This window comes from Oculina patagonica, chromosome 11 (assembly GCF_052425735.1).
Source record: "Oculina patagonica isolate OP01 chromosome 11, crgOcupat, whole genome shotgun sequence".
Lineage (NCBI taxonomy): Eukaryota > Metazoa > Cnidaria > Anthozoa > Scleractinia > Oculinidae > Oculina > Oculina patagonica.
Genome location: NC_135768.1, coordinates 5,728,752 through 5,745,035, shown reverse-complemented (window position 1 = coordinate 5,745,035; position 16,284 = coordinate 5,728,752). Strand labels below are relative to the sequence as shown.

General features: G+C 37.4%; 2 protein-coding genes across 2 annotated transcripts in view; both read right to left on the bottom strand.

Moving 5' to 3' along the window:
- Positions 1 to 1,438: 1,438 nt before the first annotated feature.
- On the bottom strand, positions 1,439 to 9,706 carry LOC144629959 (E3 ubiquitin-protein ligase TRIM45-like). The gene is made up of 2 exons (XM_078488217.1): positions 8,052 to 9,706; positions 1,439 to 2,273 (listed from the first exon to the last, which is right to left on the bottom strand). Exons 1-2 carry the CDS (start codon positions 9,472 to 9,474, stop codon positions 1,450 to 1,452), a joined length of 2,247 nt encoding a protein of 748 aa, XP_078344343.1. The 5' UTR covers positions 9,475 to 9,706; the 3' UTR covers positions 1,439 to 1,449.
- Positions 9,707 to 12,018: 2,312 nt separating this feature from the next.
- The window catches only part of LOC144629924 (dynein axonemal heavy chain 6-like), a 68,132-nt gene continuing 63,866 nt past the window's right edge, over positions 12,019 to 16,284 (bottom strand). The window contains exons 60-63 of the mRNA XM_078488175.1: positions 14,803 to 15,040; positions 14,184 to 14,338; positions 13,523 to 13,666; positions 12,019 to 12,650 (exon numbers count right to left, since the gene is read on the bottom strand). Of these exons, the coding sequence (XP_078344301.1) occupies positions 12,429 to 12,650; positions 13,523 to 13,666; positions 14,184 to 14,338; positions 14,803 to 15,040 (759 nt within the window). The 3' untranslated portion in view covers positions 12,019 to 12,428. The remainder of the gene's footprint in view (positions 12,651 to 13,522; positions 13,667 to 14,183; positions 14,339 to 14,802; positions 15,041 to 16,284) is intronic.

The following is a 16,284-nucleotide window of genomic DNA, read 5'->3' as shown; positions in this document are numbered from 1 at the left end:
AGTGGCTAAAAAGCGCTAAACAGGTTGCCGCGTGTTACCCTGAAAGTATAGAAAATATTTTGCTGAGACCTTTTTCCACCTCTTCACACATGATCGTCGCCGTTTATGTCATATAGGAGAGTATTTTAATGACAGAAAAATTGTATTGTTATTTTCTTTGAAACTAGTCGAAGTAGTGAACATAACTACACTTATTAGTTTATTTTTACAAACGCAAAACTAAAGGAAAACCACACCCAACTTAAGGGAGAGGAAAATAAAACACTTCACGAACACAACGCATCAAGCAACTTCATTTAACTCACACTTAGTTTATTCACATTATCAAACTAAATGAAGATTTTACAGTCATTTCAAATAATAAGCTATTTATTATTATTCATTACCATTACGTCTACAAAACATTTCATTCTTAAAGCGGCTAAATTAAATTTAATTCCAATAAACTCAAGCAATAAATGAATTCTCAAAAAAGTACACGATTTACCGTAACAAACAAACTCTTTTTATACAGACGTCTCGGGAAGCTCTTCGTGTTAAAGCGGTTTAATTTAAAGAAAAAAATTATCAGTTAACTACGGACCAAAGCTACTTTCCACGATATAAACGAGAGGCTGTATTAAGGAGGCACGACTGTAGAACTGTAACTAATAAACAGTGCTTTCGAATTTAAGCAAAATTAAAAAAACTTCAACCCGTAAGTCACTAAGTTAATTACAGCAATGTTCACTGTACTATATATTTTTGTTTGCATAACTAGCTGCCAATTATCTGCTTAACTCTGAAACTGAGTTGTTCCAAATATAACATTCAGATAATATTAAAGGACCAAGAAATTTGATTAATAAATATACTTGTCATAAGAAACAGCATTTTTCGCTTTAAAATAAAAAGAGCCTTTAATTAAAACCTCAAATGGTTGCTGCTAAGCTTCTACATTATCGGTTCAAAACAAACATGTATTTTTTCTCTTCTTACTATTTAACCTTCAAAATGTTAAGGTTCTTTTAATTTTATCAACAATAAATCCAATTTGTCCTTATAATTTCTTAGTTTTCTTAATCACTTCCACGTTAAGAAGCTATTGTTAAAGCAACATAAAGTTGTTTATAGTGTTAACAGGTCTATATCTTATTTATATTACTATACTAGTCTAGAGATGGACATATCCCACAATCACCTGCAAGAATTCTAATTTACCCTCTACAGCCCCACCCCAACCCACCCCCCCCCCCCGCCTCACCCCTAAAAAGAATTAAACAAAGATAAACAAACCAAAACCACTGGCTTAATTTCAAGTCATCTGCATGTGAACTGCCGTAATTATTGATTGTTACTGTTTGCAAGATACAGAATTGAACAAAGTTTACAAATTGAAAACTACAATAAAATTTTGAACATGTTAAGAAAAATCTGACAATTACCAAAAGAAAGAAGAAAGAACAATTTTTACTCTAAAACCAGAATTCGGTGGTTACTCCAGTCACACACAACAATTCGGCCATTACTTAAAATTGCTACAGCCTGGGGAAAATTAAATTCTCCTAAATTGTCGCCCTTTGTTCCAAACTTGCCAACAAACTTTCCATTCAGTTCAAATACTTGTATTCTATGATTACGTGAATCACAGACCATCAGGTGTCCTGACTTGTTCACTGACAAACAATGGGGATATTTAAAATCACCCTTTCCTTTACCCCGTTTTCCAAACTTGTAAACAAAGTTTCCATTCCTGTCGAAAACCTTTATACAATGTTCATCTCTGTCTGACACTATAAGATATCTAAAACCACACTGAATACAGTGGATAGGAAAAGTAAGAGAACCCTTCCCGCCTATCTTCATTAAAAACTCACCATTTGGAGAAAATGTTTTAATGAATTTGTCACCGGTATCAGCAACAATAATATTCCCATCACTGTTTACAGATAAACCCCAGGGATTATAGAGCTGACTATCGGGGGTCCCTTTCCCATCAAACATACCTAAGTACTCACCCTCCCCACTGAAAATCTGGATCCTACCGTTACCTTCATCTGCTACGAAAATATTGCCGTTTTTATGAAACGCTATTCCTCTAGGATAATTCAATTCTCCAGCTTTATTACCTTGCTGACCAAAGCCTTTTAAGTTATCTCCACAACTGTTGAAGATTTGAACTCTGTGATTAAGACTATCAATTACAGCTATCTCGTCCCTGTCATTCACTGCCAACCCCCAAGGACCCTGTAACATTCCATCAGACGAACCTGATTTTCCAAAAGATAAAACAGGTCTGTACTGAAATAACTTAAACAGTGCTTCACCTCCAACAGTTCCTTCGTGGAGTCCTTTGCCTTCAGCAACAGACGGACTTGCTTTAGTTTGCTGCAGTATTTTCAAAGTTCCAATTTCTTCAGTGTTAACAGTCTTCAACATCCTATAATTTTCCCACGACAGCAAAAATTTAAATACCTTTTAATTCAAGACGGATTCAACAACTCAAGTCCTCCAAGATTGTTTTAACGACTTTTTATCAATTGAACGACTTCAGGTTACTTCAGGGTTTATACTTTATGTTATAACTTTATCAGCTTTGTCCAACGATTAATAATTTGAATACCTCTATTTTACGCTTGATCTCAGCGTTTTGCGTTGCCTTTTTGACATTCAAGTGTTTTGTTTGTTTGCTTTTTCACCGCCGCAAAAGTTGTTTGCTTCTTTGCTTCAACAACTGCAATTCAAGCTGTCAACAAACCTTTGAACGTCTCTCTTCACGTCTTCGCCTTGTTGTATCAGCGAAGTCTTCATCAAGTTGACTAACAGCGTTCATCTAATTAAATTGCGACTTTGTGTTCCCACAATTATCAATTTCTTCCACTGTCTAAATCTTTTGAATTACGCACTCTAAAGCGTGACCAGAACGATCTATCAAAACACAAGTTTGACAAACTGTCGCAACAAAGTTCATCGAGCATTTCTCAGTACAATTTGGTGGTTGAAAATTGTTTTGGTCGCCACTTGTTACTTCACAGTATGTAAATTCAATCCCCTAAATAACAAGGAGTCTTGTAACTTGTAATAGAAAACCACTTCCTGATGTATATGTATGATACATACGAACCAAGCATGAAAGCTGACCCCTGATGCGCCTGGTTAAGCTCGCTAATAGATGTCACTCAACCAGTAAAAACAACGTAGACATTCTACAAAACAATTTTAAACACCTCAAAACAAATGTCTTTTTAATTGTTCATGAATTGTATTGGGCTGAGATAGGGGGTGCCTAAAAGAGAAGGGACTAATTAGAAAAATTGGATTTGCAGGCGGGAGGGTTATTAGAGAGTGAAGAGGGGGTAGGGTCCTTCCAAAGCTTAAAAGAGACGGGAGTACTTGATACATCTACAAAATGTTAGCACAGAAACTGGTAGATTGTACACTTGCGATCATTGAAGTGTTACTCTATGGGTTTTAGGGACCATAAATTAGAGGGGGGAGGGCTGGTGCAAACATGAGGGCCACTGTTTTTCATGCAAGCACAAAAGGGAGGGTCAAACAATTTGGTACATGTCATTAAGCGGGGGCTATGCAACGTTGCTGGGATCATGGAGTCAATCTAGAATTCTTCTGAAGTCACAGTCAATCTTCTGTAAATATGATATAGAACACATTCTTTATTTGATGACTGTAGAATATTAACATGAGTTTTTAATAACTTGATACATCTACAAAATGTTAGCACAGAAACTGGTAGATTGTACACTTGCGATCATTAAAGTGTTACTCTATGGGTTTTAGGGACCATAAATTAGAGGGGGGAGGGCTGGTGCAAACATGGGGAGGGCCACTGTTTTTCATGCAAGCACAAAAGGGAGGGTCAAACAATTTGGTGCATGTCATTAAGCGGGGGCTATGCAACGTTGCTGGGATCATGGAGTCAATCTAGAATTCTTCTGAAGTCACAGTCAATCTTCTGTTAATATGATATAGAACACATTCTTTATTTGATGACTGTAGAATATTAACATGAGTTTTTAATAACGGACTTATTGGTCCTATGTCTAGATTCTCTCTTGAGTTGAAAAAACAGTAAATTAAAATAATTGTAATACAGTTATGTAAACTAGTCACTAGGGGGGAGCATGATAAATAATGCAAACTATTTTGGAGGGCCAACAGTTTTTCTGCACCTGGAATGGGGAGTGCCCCTCCAAAACTGGTAGGCCAAAATTAAAAATGCATCAGCCCTCCCTCCCCCCTTCTATTTTATGACCGGTCCCTTATAGGGGTTTCCACAAGTTGCTCGGCAACTTTTTGGCAACTTTTCATATTTCGAGCAACTTTTTCCCCTTCGAGCAACTTTTTTCCTCTCGAGCAACTTGTTGCATTTTGAGCAATTTCCAGACCGAAGATCTCCGAAGATTATCTGAGTGTTGTTCAAAGGCCATACGAACGTTTCCGAAGATTTTCGAGGAACATCTGAAGACGTTTCAACTTTCGGCTCATTCTGCATTAAAACATTAGAAAACTTGTCACGAAACATGATGTCATCGATATCTTCACGATTTTCCTCAGTTAAAGAAAACCTTGTTACTTAACATATTTTCGCCTTAATATGTTATTTAGATACTTCTTTTGCTGTAAAATTGCAGAAAACGGCTTAGAAATCTATCCCTCAAAGGGAAATTAGCATAGATTTTGAGAAGTTCTCTTGATTAGAAGCAGCGTTTTGGATTTTTTGGAGCAACCTTCGAGCAACTTTTATTATCAGAAGCAACTTTTTTTGGATTTTTGCGGCAACTTTTGAGCAACTTTTTAAGAAATTACGGGCAACTTTTTGGGAAATCTCGAGCAACTCGTGGAAAGCCCTAGTCCCTTACAAGATGCCTGATTTTACCTTGGTGATCAAGTTCTTAAGCTCACAGCAACTTTTGTCTTCTAATAAAACACATTATCAAATACACCCGATAACCCTGTTTTCGCTTTGCGCTCGAGAACTATTATGGATGCCCATAAGCCGGACTGGGGATGGCTAAGCTTGGTTGAATTGATCTACGTCAAATTCGGCATAAAACAACGAAGACCTGGGTCTCTCTAGTCAGAAGTATTTCTTTTAAACTCTTCTGGCAACTAAATGCGACGTTTTCCGATACAAAAATTTGGGTTTTGCTGAATATGATATAATAAAATGCAACAAGACCTAAGAGCAAACAAACATTGCATGGTGTAAACTGTCTCGCCATTGCCCTTTCCTTAGTATGAAAACGAGAGAATGGAGAACCAAGTATTTTGTTTAAAAGAAGTTTGACTTCGATGAACTGGCCGACCACATTTTCCTCGACGGGCCACAAGTTGTGTGTTTTGTATTATTCACTTATCTGAACTTCGCTACGACCGCAGAGAACCAAGTAAACTGAAAAATGTTGCACAAAAAACGGCAATTTATATCAAAACTTCGAAATGAGAAAATAGCAAAAAAGCGCTATACAGCTTGCGGCGTGTTGCCGTACGTCATGTAGGAAAATTTTCTGCAGAGAGTTTTCTCCACTTACGTCATATACTTACGGGAGAGTATCTTGATAAAAAGAAATATTGTATTGTTACTGTCTTTGAAACTAGTCGAAGCAATAATGTTTTTGGCACTCTTGGGTTTCTTTTTTAAAACGGGAAGCGAGAGGAGAACTACACCCAAGTAAAGGAAGAGGAACACGCAACACTTCAAGAACTTTAAGCATCAAACAACTTCACTTAACTCACACTTTGTTTATTCACATTATCAAAGTAAATGATATTTAAGAACAAAACCTGTTCATTATCACTGACGTTTCTTTTCTACAAAACGTTTCATATTCTTAAAGCGGCTAAATTATAGTTCCAATAAACTCAAGCCATAAATGAATACTTAAAAACCTATTTATTTACAGATACAGTTGAACTCCACAGGGCCAACAAATAAAGTGTTCATATTACCGAGCTTTTCGTGTTTTAAAAGCGGATTAAATTTAACAAAAAAATTATCAGTGAACTAGGAACCGAAACCACTGTCCGCGGTAACGAGGTGTCTTAATAAAGGAAGGAGGCTCGACTGTAGAACTGTAACTAAGAAATAGTGCTATTGAGTTTAAGCAAAATTTATAAATCTTCAACCCGTAAATTACTGAGTTAATTAAAGCAATGTTCACTGTACTATATATTTTCGATTGCATAAGTAGATTCCAATTATCTTCTTAGCTCTAAAACAGACTTGTTCCAAATATATCGTTAAGATAACTAAAGGTCCAAGAAATTTGGTTATCTTGTATTCTTTTAATAAGAAACAGCACTTCTCTGCCTTAAAACTTAGAAAAGCCTTTAATAAAAGCTCAAAGAAAAGAGCGAAAATGCCCAAAACGCCACCAAATTGGTACTGCTAAGCTTCAAAATAATATTCTTAACATACATCTATACTTAACTTTATCACTATTTTTCCTTTGTGACATACAGATTATTTTTATCAACAATTAATCCATTCTGTTCGTTATTACTTCTTAGTTTTCTAATTAGCTACTGGTATAAAGCAACATAAATATAAAATAATACTGTTAAAGGAGCTACGTCACAAAGATTTTGCAGATTTTTGGTCTAAACTGTTCTGAAATTAGTGGTAGGCAACATTACCCTTGAGAAACATTATCTTTGAACATCTAAAGGTAGAAATAACCTTAATTTGCGGATAGAAATCACACTACGGCTATATATATCGATTTTATTTGGAAGGTGCGCGGAAACTAGAAAAGGTAAGCCTTAATTTTTCTTATCTAGTTGCAATCAATTTCCATCCGAGCCAAAGATGCTCGTTAACAGCTTCAGTGCTCTAATATAGCAATTTTTTAATAAAAATGGACTAATGTTTTTAAGTTTCATGCGACACAAATACAAATTTTGGCTGTTCAAAAATCTGGTAAAATCAGTGACAAAGCCCCTTTAGTAGGTTCCTATCTAAATTTATATTTCAAATCTACAGATGTTCTTACCAAGTCACATCGCCTGAAAAAAAAATCTAAAATTGCCATTTACAACCCCGCCCCAACCATACTGAAAAGTCAAAGTTACGAAAACCACTGGCATAATTTCAAGTCATCTGCATAAAAAAACTGCCCTCGTTTTAGACTGTTACTGTGTACAAAATACAAAATCAAACAAATTTTACAAATTGAAAACTGCAATAAAATTAAAGCGGCTTTTCTGTTTGTTTTGAAAGAACAATGTTTACTCTAACATCTGAATTCGATGGTTATTGAACTCAGACACAACAATTTGGCCATTACTTAAAACTGCTGCAGAACGTAGGGACTTAAATTCTCCTAAATTGCCGCCCTCTGTTCCAAACTTGCCAACAAACTTTCCATTCAGTTCAAATACTTGTATTCTATGATTATCTCTATCACAGACCATCAGGTGTCCTGACTTGTTCACTGACAAACAACTAGGACTTTTAAACTCCCCGTCCCCTCCACCCTGCTTTCCAAACTTGTACTGAAAGTTTCCATTCCTGTTGAAAACTTTTACACAATGTTCATTAATGTCTGACACTATGAGATATCTATCACACTGAATACAGTGGATAGGATAAGAAAAATAGCCCTGCCCACCTATCTTCATTAGAAACTTGCCATCAGGAGAAAAGATCTTAATCAGTTTGTTACCTGTATCAGCAACAATAATATTCCCATCACTGTCTACAGATAAACCACAAGGATTAGAGAGCTGACTATCGAGGCTTCCTTCCCCACCAAACATACCTAAGTACTCACCCTTCCCACTGAAAATCTGGATTCTATGGTTATTCCAGTCTGCTACAAAAATATTTCCTTTTTCATGAAAAGTTATTCCTGTAGGATAGTTAAATTCTCCCGCTTTGTTGCCTTCCCGACCAAAGGATCGTAAGTAAATTCCATTACTGTCAAAGATTTGAACTCTATGATTCCTATGATCACTTACAGCTATCTCGTCCTTAGAATTTACTGCTACCCCCCAGGGATGATTTAAAAACATTCCCGAAGACGAACCAAATTTTCCAAAAGATAAAACAGGTTTTAACTGAAATGATTTTACCAGACAAGAAAAAGGACTATCACGAACATGTTGTCCGTTTACCTTTACAGTCACTTTGTATCTGCCTTGATCTCTGAGAGAATAGCTGATCTTGTAGCTTCCATTCTTATTGTCATTTATTTGCACTTCCGTCGCGCATTCTCGTCCTTGTTCGTCCCTGATCTCCACCGTTACATGGTCATGTTTATTGTAACACTGTCTTCCTTCACAGTTTCTTGTGGTCAACACAAACTGTGTTTCACCTCCAACAGTTCTTTCTTTGAGTCCTTTGCCTTCAGCAACAGACTGACTTGCTTTAGTTTGCTGCAGTATTTCCAAAGTTCCAAATTCTTCAGTGTTGACAGTCTCCAACATCTTTTGATTTTCCACGAAAACCAATTTTGGAAGACATTTCGGGTCACGGTCGGTTGGCTCGGTTTGATCAACTTCTTTCAAGATTGTTTCTAATGATTTCTTTAGTTGAACGACTTCAGCGTTTGTACTTCGTGTCAAAACTCTATCAGCTTTTTCCAGCGATGATTTGATCACCTCTATTTGTTGCTCGATCTTGGTCTTTTGCGCTGTTAGGCTTTCAAGGGATTTCTTTGTTTCTGTTTCCACCGCTGCAAAGATATTTTGCTTCTGCGCTTCAAGGGTGGTGATTAAATTGTCAACAATTCTTTGAACATCTTGCTTCAGGTCTTCGCCTTGTTGTATCTGCCTCGCGAAGTCTTCATCAAGTTGACTAACAGTGCTCATCTTTGCTTGTAGAATACGCTTGTGTTCTTCAATCATTGATTTCATCTCAATCTTTTGCCTTTCAGCTTCTTCTTCGATGTGTTCTAAGGCGTGACCAGGATGATCCATCAAAACACAAGTTTGGCAAACTGCCGTCTCACAGTTCTTGCAAAAATATTTTAGTTCTTCTTTCTCGTGCCGTTGCTTTGCACAGAACACTGGTCGCTTTAACACATCTTCGTAGTCCTTGTCTTGAAACTCTTTGAGCGCCAGAACCCTGTGATTGTTACTGTTTTTCATGATGTTGTGCGCCGTTTCGCATTCTTGACAATAAAATATGCAGCACTGGAAACAATATGAAGTCTCAGAGCTTTTCTTGTCGCAATTTCCACATCTTACTTGGCTATTTTTGCATTCTTTGATTGCAAGCACATCAATCAAGCCGTTCAGGTAAAAACTGGTTGGAAGATCTTTCAGATCGCCACTTTCAGGGACTCTGCTAACGGCTTGGCATTTCGGACATCTAATCGTGTCTCGGCCATGGCTCGTTCTGTGCCATTGTTTCAAGCAATGCAGACAGAAACTGTGTAAGCAAGGAAGATGTTTTGGATCCGTAAATATGTCCGAACACACCGAACAAGACACTTCTTCACGGAGATTGTAAAGCAACGTTTTGATATCCATGTCGTCTTCAGAAACAAGCGAGCGAAGGGACGTTTTCGCGGAACTCAACACGAAACAATGAAATCTTGTGACTTGCTTTTTTTAGCTCTTCTAGGAATCGGCTGTTTGTTATAATAATTCTTTCTGTTGCACGAACCAATCATGGAACATTGCTTGAGGGGCATATTTATTATTTCGTCTTGGGTACTGATTCCCAGGAATTTGACCCTGACGAACCCAGTTGAAAGCTCGCTGATAAGACCTGATAGATGTCACTCAAACACTTATCAGACTAAAAATATAACTGTTTGTAACTCTTAATTTGAAACTTTTTTCTTTATCAATAAATGGGATAAATAAAGAATACTCTGTTGTTGTTCAACATCAAGCGATACGGCTTTGAACATAGATTTGGCGGGATGCGGGATGGGGCTTAAAATCTAGGCGGCATGTGGGACATAAATTGTAGCACGCGCTTGTCTGGCAAACACAGCGTCTCTAAATAATCTTTGACCTTGTTGACGAATATATTCTCTCGCGAGTTCGCGTGTCACAAATTGCTATCACAAAAGAAAAGCGTGTCGAGTAGTGCATTACAACCATCGTTTTAGATGTTGTAATAACAGGGCTAACGAAATTTATCTCTTTTTATACCATGGCATAGAAAATACAGCCAATCTGAATTCAGGTAAGCCGTTTTATAATCGACGGTATTCAACTCAACCTTCCCACCGTGCGCTGCGATCTTATTCTTGACGAAATTTAGTCGGCGTATTTTCTATGGCATGATCGGGCATGATATCAAATAGTTACACAACAATTTCTCGTGGTATACTATGGAATATCCCACTTGTCACTTGTATTTTCTTGGTATACACACTCGCCTAAAGGCTCGTGTGTATACCGAGAAAATTCAAGTGACTCGTGGGATATTCCGTAGTATACCACTCGAAATTGTTGCATATAAACTAGTATATATCCTCTTGAACTATATTTTTAGTTCGTATTGGGACTCATTTGCAACTTTTTTGCAAGTTTATCGACCTCACCTCCGGGCCTTTCCTTCGGCCAGACAACCATCAGTGCTCATTTAAAGTGGAACTGAAAACACGCAAACGCGCAAAAAAAATCCCTCAACTTTGAACTCTTCGATTATAGAGCTGACTATCGGGGGTCCTTTTCCGGCCCATCAAACATACCTAAGTACTTGCCCTCTCCACTGAAAATCTGGATCCTACGGTTTCCTTCATCCGCTATGAAAATATTGCCGTTTTTATGAAACGCTATTCCTCTAGGATAATTAAATTCTCCCGCTTTATAACCTTGCCGATTACGGTTGGCAACCCTTTTGAATCTTTCTTGACAATAAACTTCACTCTTTTGGATTCACGGACATGCGATAGTCTAAAAGTGCTTCTCAAAGCTAAAGGTGTCGTTAACTACCAACAGACTACAACACCATATTGTAGCGCAAGTATGTCGGGGCAAACACAGCCTCCCGGGCGAGTGATCCTTGATGCATTCCTCGCGAGTTTGCACGTTCCGCATTTGTAGCTCTGATAAAAACAAAATGCTTGTATATGTAATGGATAGTTATTTTGGATTTTCAATAACAAGGGTCAGGAAATTAATCCCCTCATATACACACCCACACTACAGTGATTACTGTGTAATTCTCTTTACTGTTTCATGGCAAATGTAAGAATACAGGTTTTGAGAATATAGGAACTGATCTTAACACTGGTGAAGAGTTTTGGCAAAAAAAGGAATTTTCCCAAAAAGAATTGTAGAAAATGTATGAAAACGGCGAGGAGAAAATTAATGTCGATCTCACCCTTAGGAAAGTGAATAAACGGCACGCAACGCATGCAGAGGCGATGACGTTTCCGAGGGGAATCTTAAAAAATTTCAGGAAATTTGTCAAAAAATTAACGTTAATAAAAATTGCTGACGACTTCTGTGTTGAACGATTATTCAACAAAGTTGCGCTTGATATCGAAAAACGATATACGATACAGTTCTAGCGAGAGGCATAGGTCAAGGGCTGTTTCGTAATTGTTTACATGACACAGACCGACAACACAGGCCCATTGTATTAATAAACGTAGAGATGTGATCATGTCTGTTGACTGAATTCAATAGAACTCCTCAAATATAAAATTTATCTCTTTCGTTTATACTTTGTAACAGTCCTTTCTAACTTTCCAGAATTATTTTACTTCGTGTTTTCGCGGCGATTTCTTGTTAACTTGATCTCCGTTCGCGTGACATTAATTCCTATTGTGCGTTCTCATTCCCATTTGGTTCTCTTGATCGGTCGACCGCGACAGAAAGTGGTGCAGATTCCCCCCCCAAGGCCTCTACGTAAGGCTTGACTGACGTCATCGCCTAAAAATCCTTCGTTTTCGACGCGACTGTAATTTGTAACAGCTAGCTGAGTTCAGTTTAGAGGATATTGTAAACTCGCCTTAGGTCTTGAGTACTGATTCCCAGGAATTTGACCCTAACACACCCAGTGTAAGCTCGCTGATACATGTCACTGAAACCACTAATCAAAACAAAAGATTAGTTTTTGAAACTTTTTATTTCAAATACTTATTTTTTCTTAATAAATAAAATTCACTCCGTTAAGTTTTCGCACAAAAGACTGGCACTCTTTATATTTAAAAAAAAAAAAAAAAAAAAGTTAAACTTTTTGGGGCTTTTGAAATGAAACTCGATAGAGCAAGAGCAGAGCAAAGTCCTTTGAGGGGTTAAGACTGCTATGCCACCGAGAATAAAAACACAGCCGCTGAAACGATATAAATATACAATCGACTATTTACAATAAAAGTGCAATTGCGCAACCGTAACTTGGATTGTCACGAAACACCTCTCGCACTACGTGTTGCGTGACATTGAAAAACTAATTCAGTTTCTGCAGTTGGTACTTTTGTACTGAAGTCTTTCAAAATTGCAATTCTACACAGATGACGTCACTCGTCCAGTTGACAAAGTAGAGCCACCCCGCGAGTAATCCAGTAGTCCGCTGGCTGTACAGACGGCAGATTCACAGACGTGACATAGTTTGTGGTGTGACCAGTGGACGTGAGAGAGCTGGCGCGAAGAGAAGTTCTGTACAGCGGACAGTCGTACCAGTCCATTTCTTCTTCTTTGTCTTCTTTTCCTTTCGCGTCAGGTGTTGTTGATGAGGTTTGCTGAAAATTGGCAAGAAAAAGAAAAAGTTATTTATTGAAAGTAACTGTTCGGACCTGGCGAAAAGAAAGCAAATTGGTGCGGAAACATTGTTCTAGAAACAAATAGCGCCATCAAAATCTCACGAGAAGTTATCTTTTTAAAACGATTCAAAATCAAGCAAATTCTTGTATCCGACAAGCACGAATTTCCAGCGAGCTGAACAGGTATCTCACGCGCCTTAAAGAAACCTAGTCAGCCACGCCTTTGTTTCTGTTTACATACGAAAATTTCTGCATTATATTTTTTCGCGGAGCGTGTCTAAAGGAAAGAGATCACATTAAACTGCCAAAAGTAATTAAACGGACTTAAAGTGCAATAAGATTTTGCTTTGCCATACAGTTTTTAAAATTTCGATGGCATCGAAAATGGCGGAGGCTTACTAGGATCATTTACGTTCAACTGATAACTTTCACTCTAAACAAACAAAAGAATAGAATAACTAGCCAAAAATAAACACCGATAATTTTGAAACGCATTTGTAGCAGTTTAAGACCTCAATAAAGCAAACGCACAAGGATGGACGAGGATTTCTTTTTAACATACCAAATGTCCGAATATAGATGGCAGAGAAAATGGCGGAGGCTGACTAGGATCCTTTAACACGAAAGCGATTGTTTATTAAATTATTTCTCCTTTAATCAAGCTCTTGGAATTTGCAGGTTCAAACGTAACATTTATCCACAGAAAACTCAGTGGAAATAGGAAATGGACCGTTACAGTATAAGATAAATACAAATAAATACTAAATACTAGATGGATGATCCGGCCGTTTTCAAAGAATTTGCGAGGAATTGCTCTGCTCCAATTTTTTTCTAATAAGAGAAAACATCACCTGTGTTGGAGTGACAAGCACTTCCGGCAGAGGGTAAAACCGCTGGCCAGAGAGAGACTCTTGTAAGCAGCCCTGTGAGGTATCCCATGATGCTCCATCCAGATAAAGACCAAAAATTACAGAACCTTCTTCCGGGGGAGTACCCTGGGGAAAAATGTAGAGATTACTGATTTGATGTTCTATGTTAGATGAGAGCAGCAATAAAAATCTTTTGATGACAACAAAGAGGCCTTTTGAAAGCCTTGTGAAAGGTAGAGATTATATTTAACTCTAAGCTAGACTGTCGTCTGTGACCATTCAAATGAAAGCTTTTGAGCAGTACTTTCATGTGGTACTGTTTATTATGCTGTACAAGGTGGTTCTAACTTTATAGTCTGTGGATGAAACCCTAGAGTGTGACCACTGAAATGAAAGCTATTGAGCAGTTCTTTCATGAAGTACAGTGTATTATGCTATACAAGGTGGTTATGACTTTAAACTCCCTAGTTTGTGACAATTCAAATAACTTATTGACATTTGTTTTCCGTAGTACAGTGTACTAGAGTTCATTTCCAACCGATGATTACTTTTAATTAATTATCAATGCCTTTCGTCTGTTTAAGAGTTAAGCCAGATTATAAGCCTCGGAACGAGGTTGGGTACATTTGAGAAATGTTCTCACCTGGAAGGCGACTTTTTTAAAATCAACATTGCCTTCACTGTGAACTCTTTCGTCATTTGTCCACTTTTCTTTCAATACTTGGTAACAGAAGCTCAAAGAGTCAACTGGGACGTTGCGCTCACGAGCATGCGTCTGTAATATGGCTGTGAGAAAACCTGGTAAAGAACGAAAAAACAATGAATGTTTTGCTACTGAAATAACTGAGCCCGAAATATAATTTGTACTAGAAATCTTTGTTTTCATTGCCATTTACCTTTTTGTTTTTGTTTTTTTTTTGTTGGGGGGGGGGGGGGTATAAACTATTATAAAGACGGCAAGGAAATATTTCAGGAAGTATGCCATTTTTTCGCACCAAAGTTATAACGTTGATTCTGTTTAGTTTGCTATTATCTTAATTCAAAATTGAGAAAAAAAAAACATTATTTTTTATTACTGTGTTCAGAACAAATGTAAAAGTGTTCACTTTCAAGTCAAACAATAAACGAATTTCTTTCTTTCTTTTTCAATTTCTTTTATGAACCAAACAGAAACAAGAAAGGCAAAGATTTGAGCGAAGATTAAACTTGAAAAATTCAGGCTAATTTTTTTCTCAAGATGATGTAACTGGCATTTACGCTACCTTGTGGGAAAAAGAAAGCAGGCAACCAGAATGCATTAGGGTGATCACGTGTTTGAGAGACGGACATCGATGATTGGCTGGACGTTGGTGTTGACGTCACTCCAGGTTCACGTGACATCCGGGACTTGGACGTTTTTTCTTGTCTGACCAAGTCAAGCCAACCGCTGAAAAAGTCCACTCTTTTGGCCAGATTGTCTACCCAGGCTCCCAGCGGTTTGCATGATTCATACGCTGCTTGCTTAATAAAGGGAAATTATACATATTTATTATCTAAAAGCGTAGAGCAAATAAACTTATTATTGTTTTAGTAGACTTCTAACTTATTTTCCTTCAAATAAAGATTCACAATAATGTTTCTGCATATGAAGTAGTATAAAGCTTCAAACTTTTGCGTAATCGCGCACGGACTCAATAGTCATTTGAAACTTTCGGTTTTTACACGCGCTCATCAGTTTATTCAACATTTTCGAATGTTTTAGCCGCGTAACAGTGACTGTTTTCTTGGGAATTGAATCATTTAGTAATGTTTCTTAACCTCCTCCGTAACTCCAGAGAAACGTAAAAAAGTTCGTCCCACGTTGTAAACGACCTCCAATTAAAAATTAACCGTGAACCCGATGTTTCTAATAGCGAATAGTCTCATTGTTTTAGTGGAAACCTAGGAACAAAACGGAACAACACAAACACTACGAAAGTGATAGTTATCTGGTACCTTTGTTTTATCGTTGGTGACGTCTGAGCAATTGTGCACATGCGAATCCTCTCGAAATGAGTAGCTCCGGTAAGAAGAGAGAATCGATCAATCGATCTGACTGACTTTCTCACGGCCGCATGTGATCTCCAAAACTACCATGTTTACTATCAATTCTAATGCCTTGAAAACTATCTCTTAAAAAAAAAATCTGCCCAAAAGCCTTGGTAGTCAATTTGCAAAATTCCCAGTGTTTTAAATATCCAGGACTTGGAGTGATTTCTTTTGAATGAGGGAAAATTTTATTCAGCAAACACCGCCATGTTTACTTGCCTAGATGGCAAAGGTTGCATGACTTAGAAGCCAAGCCTCGAGATGTTATATTCACCGCCTAGCGCGGTGAATATAGTGTCATAAACCGAGCTTCTCGACCAATCAGAATCTCCCATTCTTGAATTCACCTTTAGAAATTATACTAATGACTGATAGTGTACGATAGCTCAGCACATCAGATTGCAGAATTTGCATTATAATAAAAGAATAATTCTTCTTATAGGCAATGGTCAAGTTGTCTTTGGTGTTATTTAATTTCGCTTGTAAAATTCATTAACTATTCATGAGGGTGCAAACCAATCCCAGGACTGTATTCAGATCACATGTACACAACTATAAACCCCAATACAAATCAAACAGTAGAATTAACTTTTGATACAGACTCCTGCTCAGCTAATTAGTTTTCATTAACTTTTGATACAGATCTCTACTGATTCGCATAACAAAACTTTGCATTC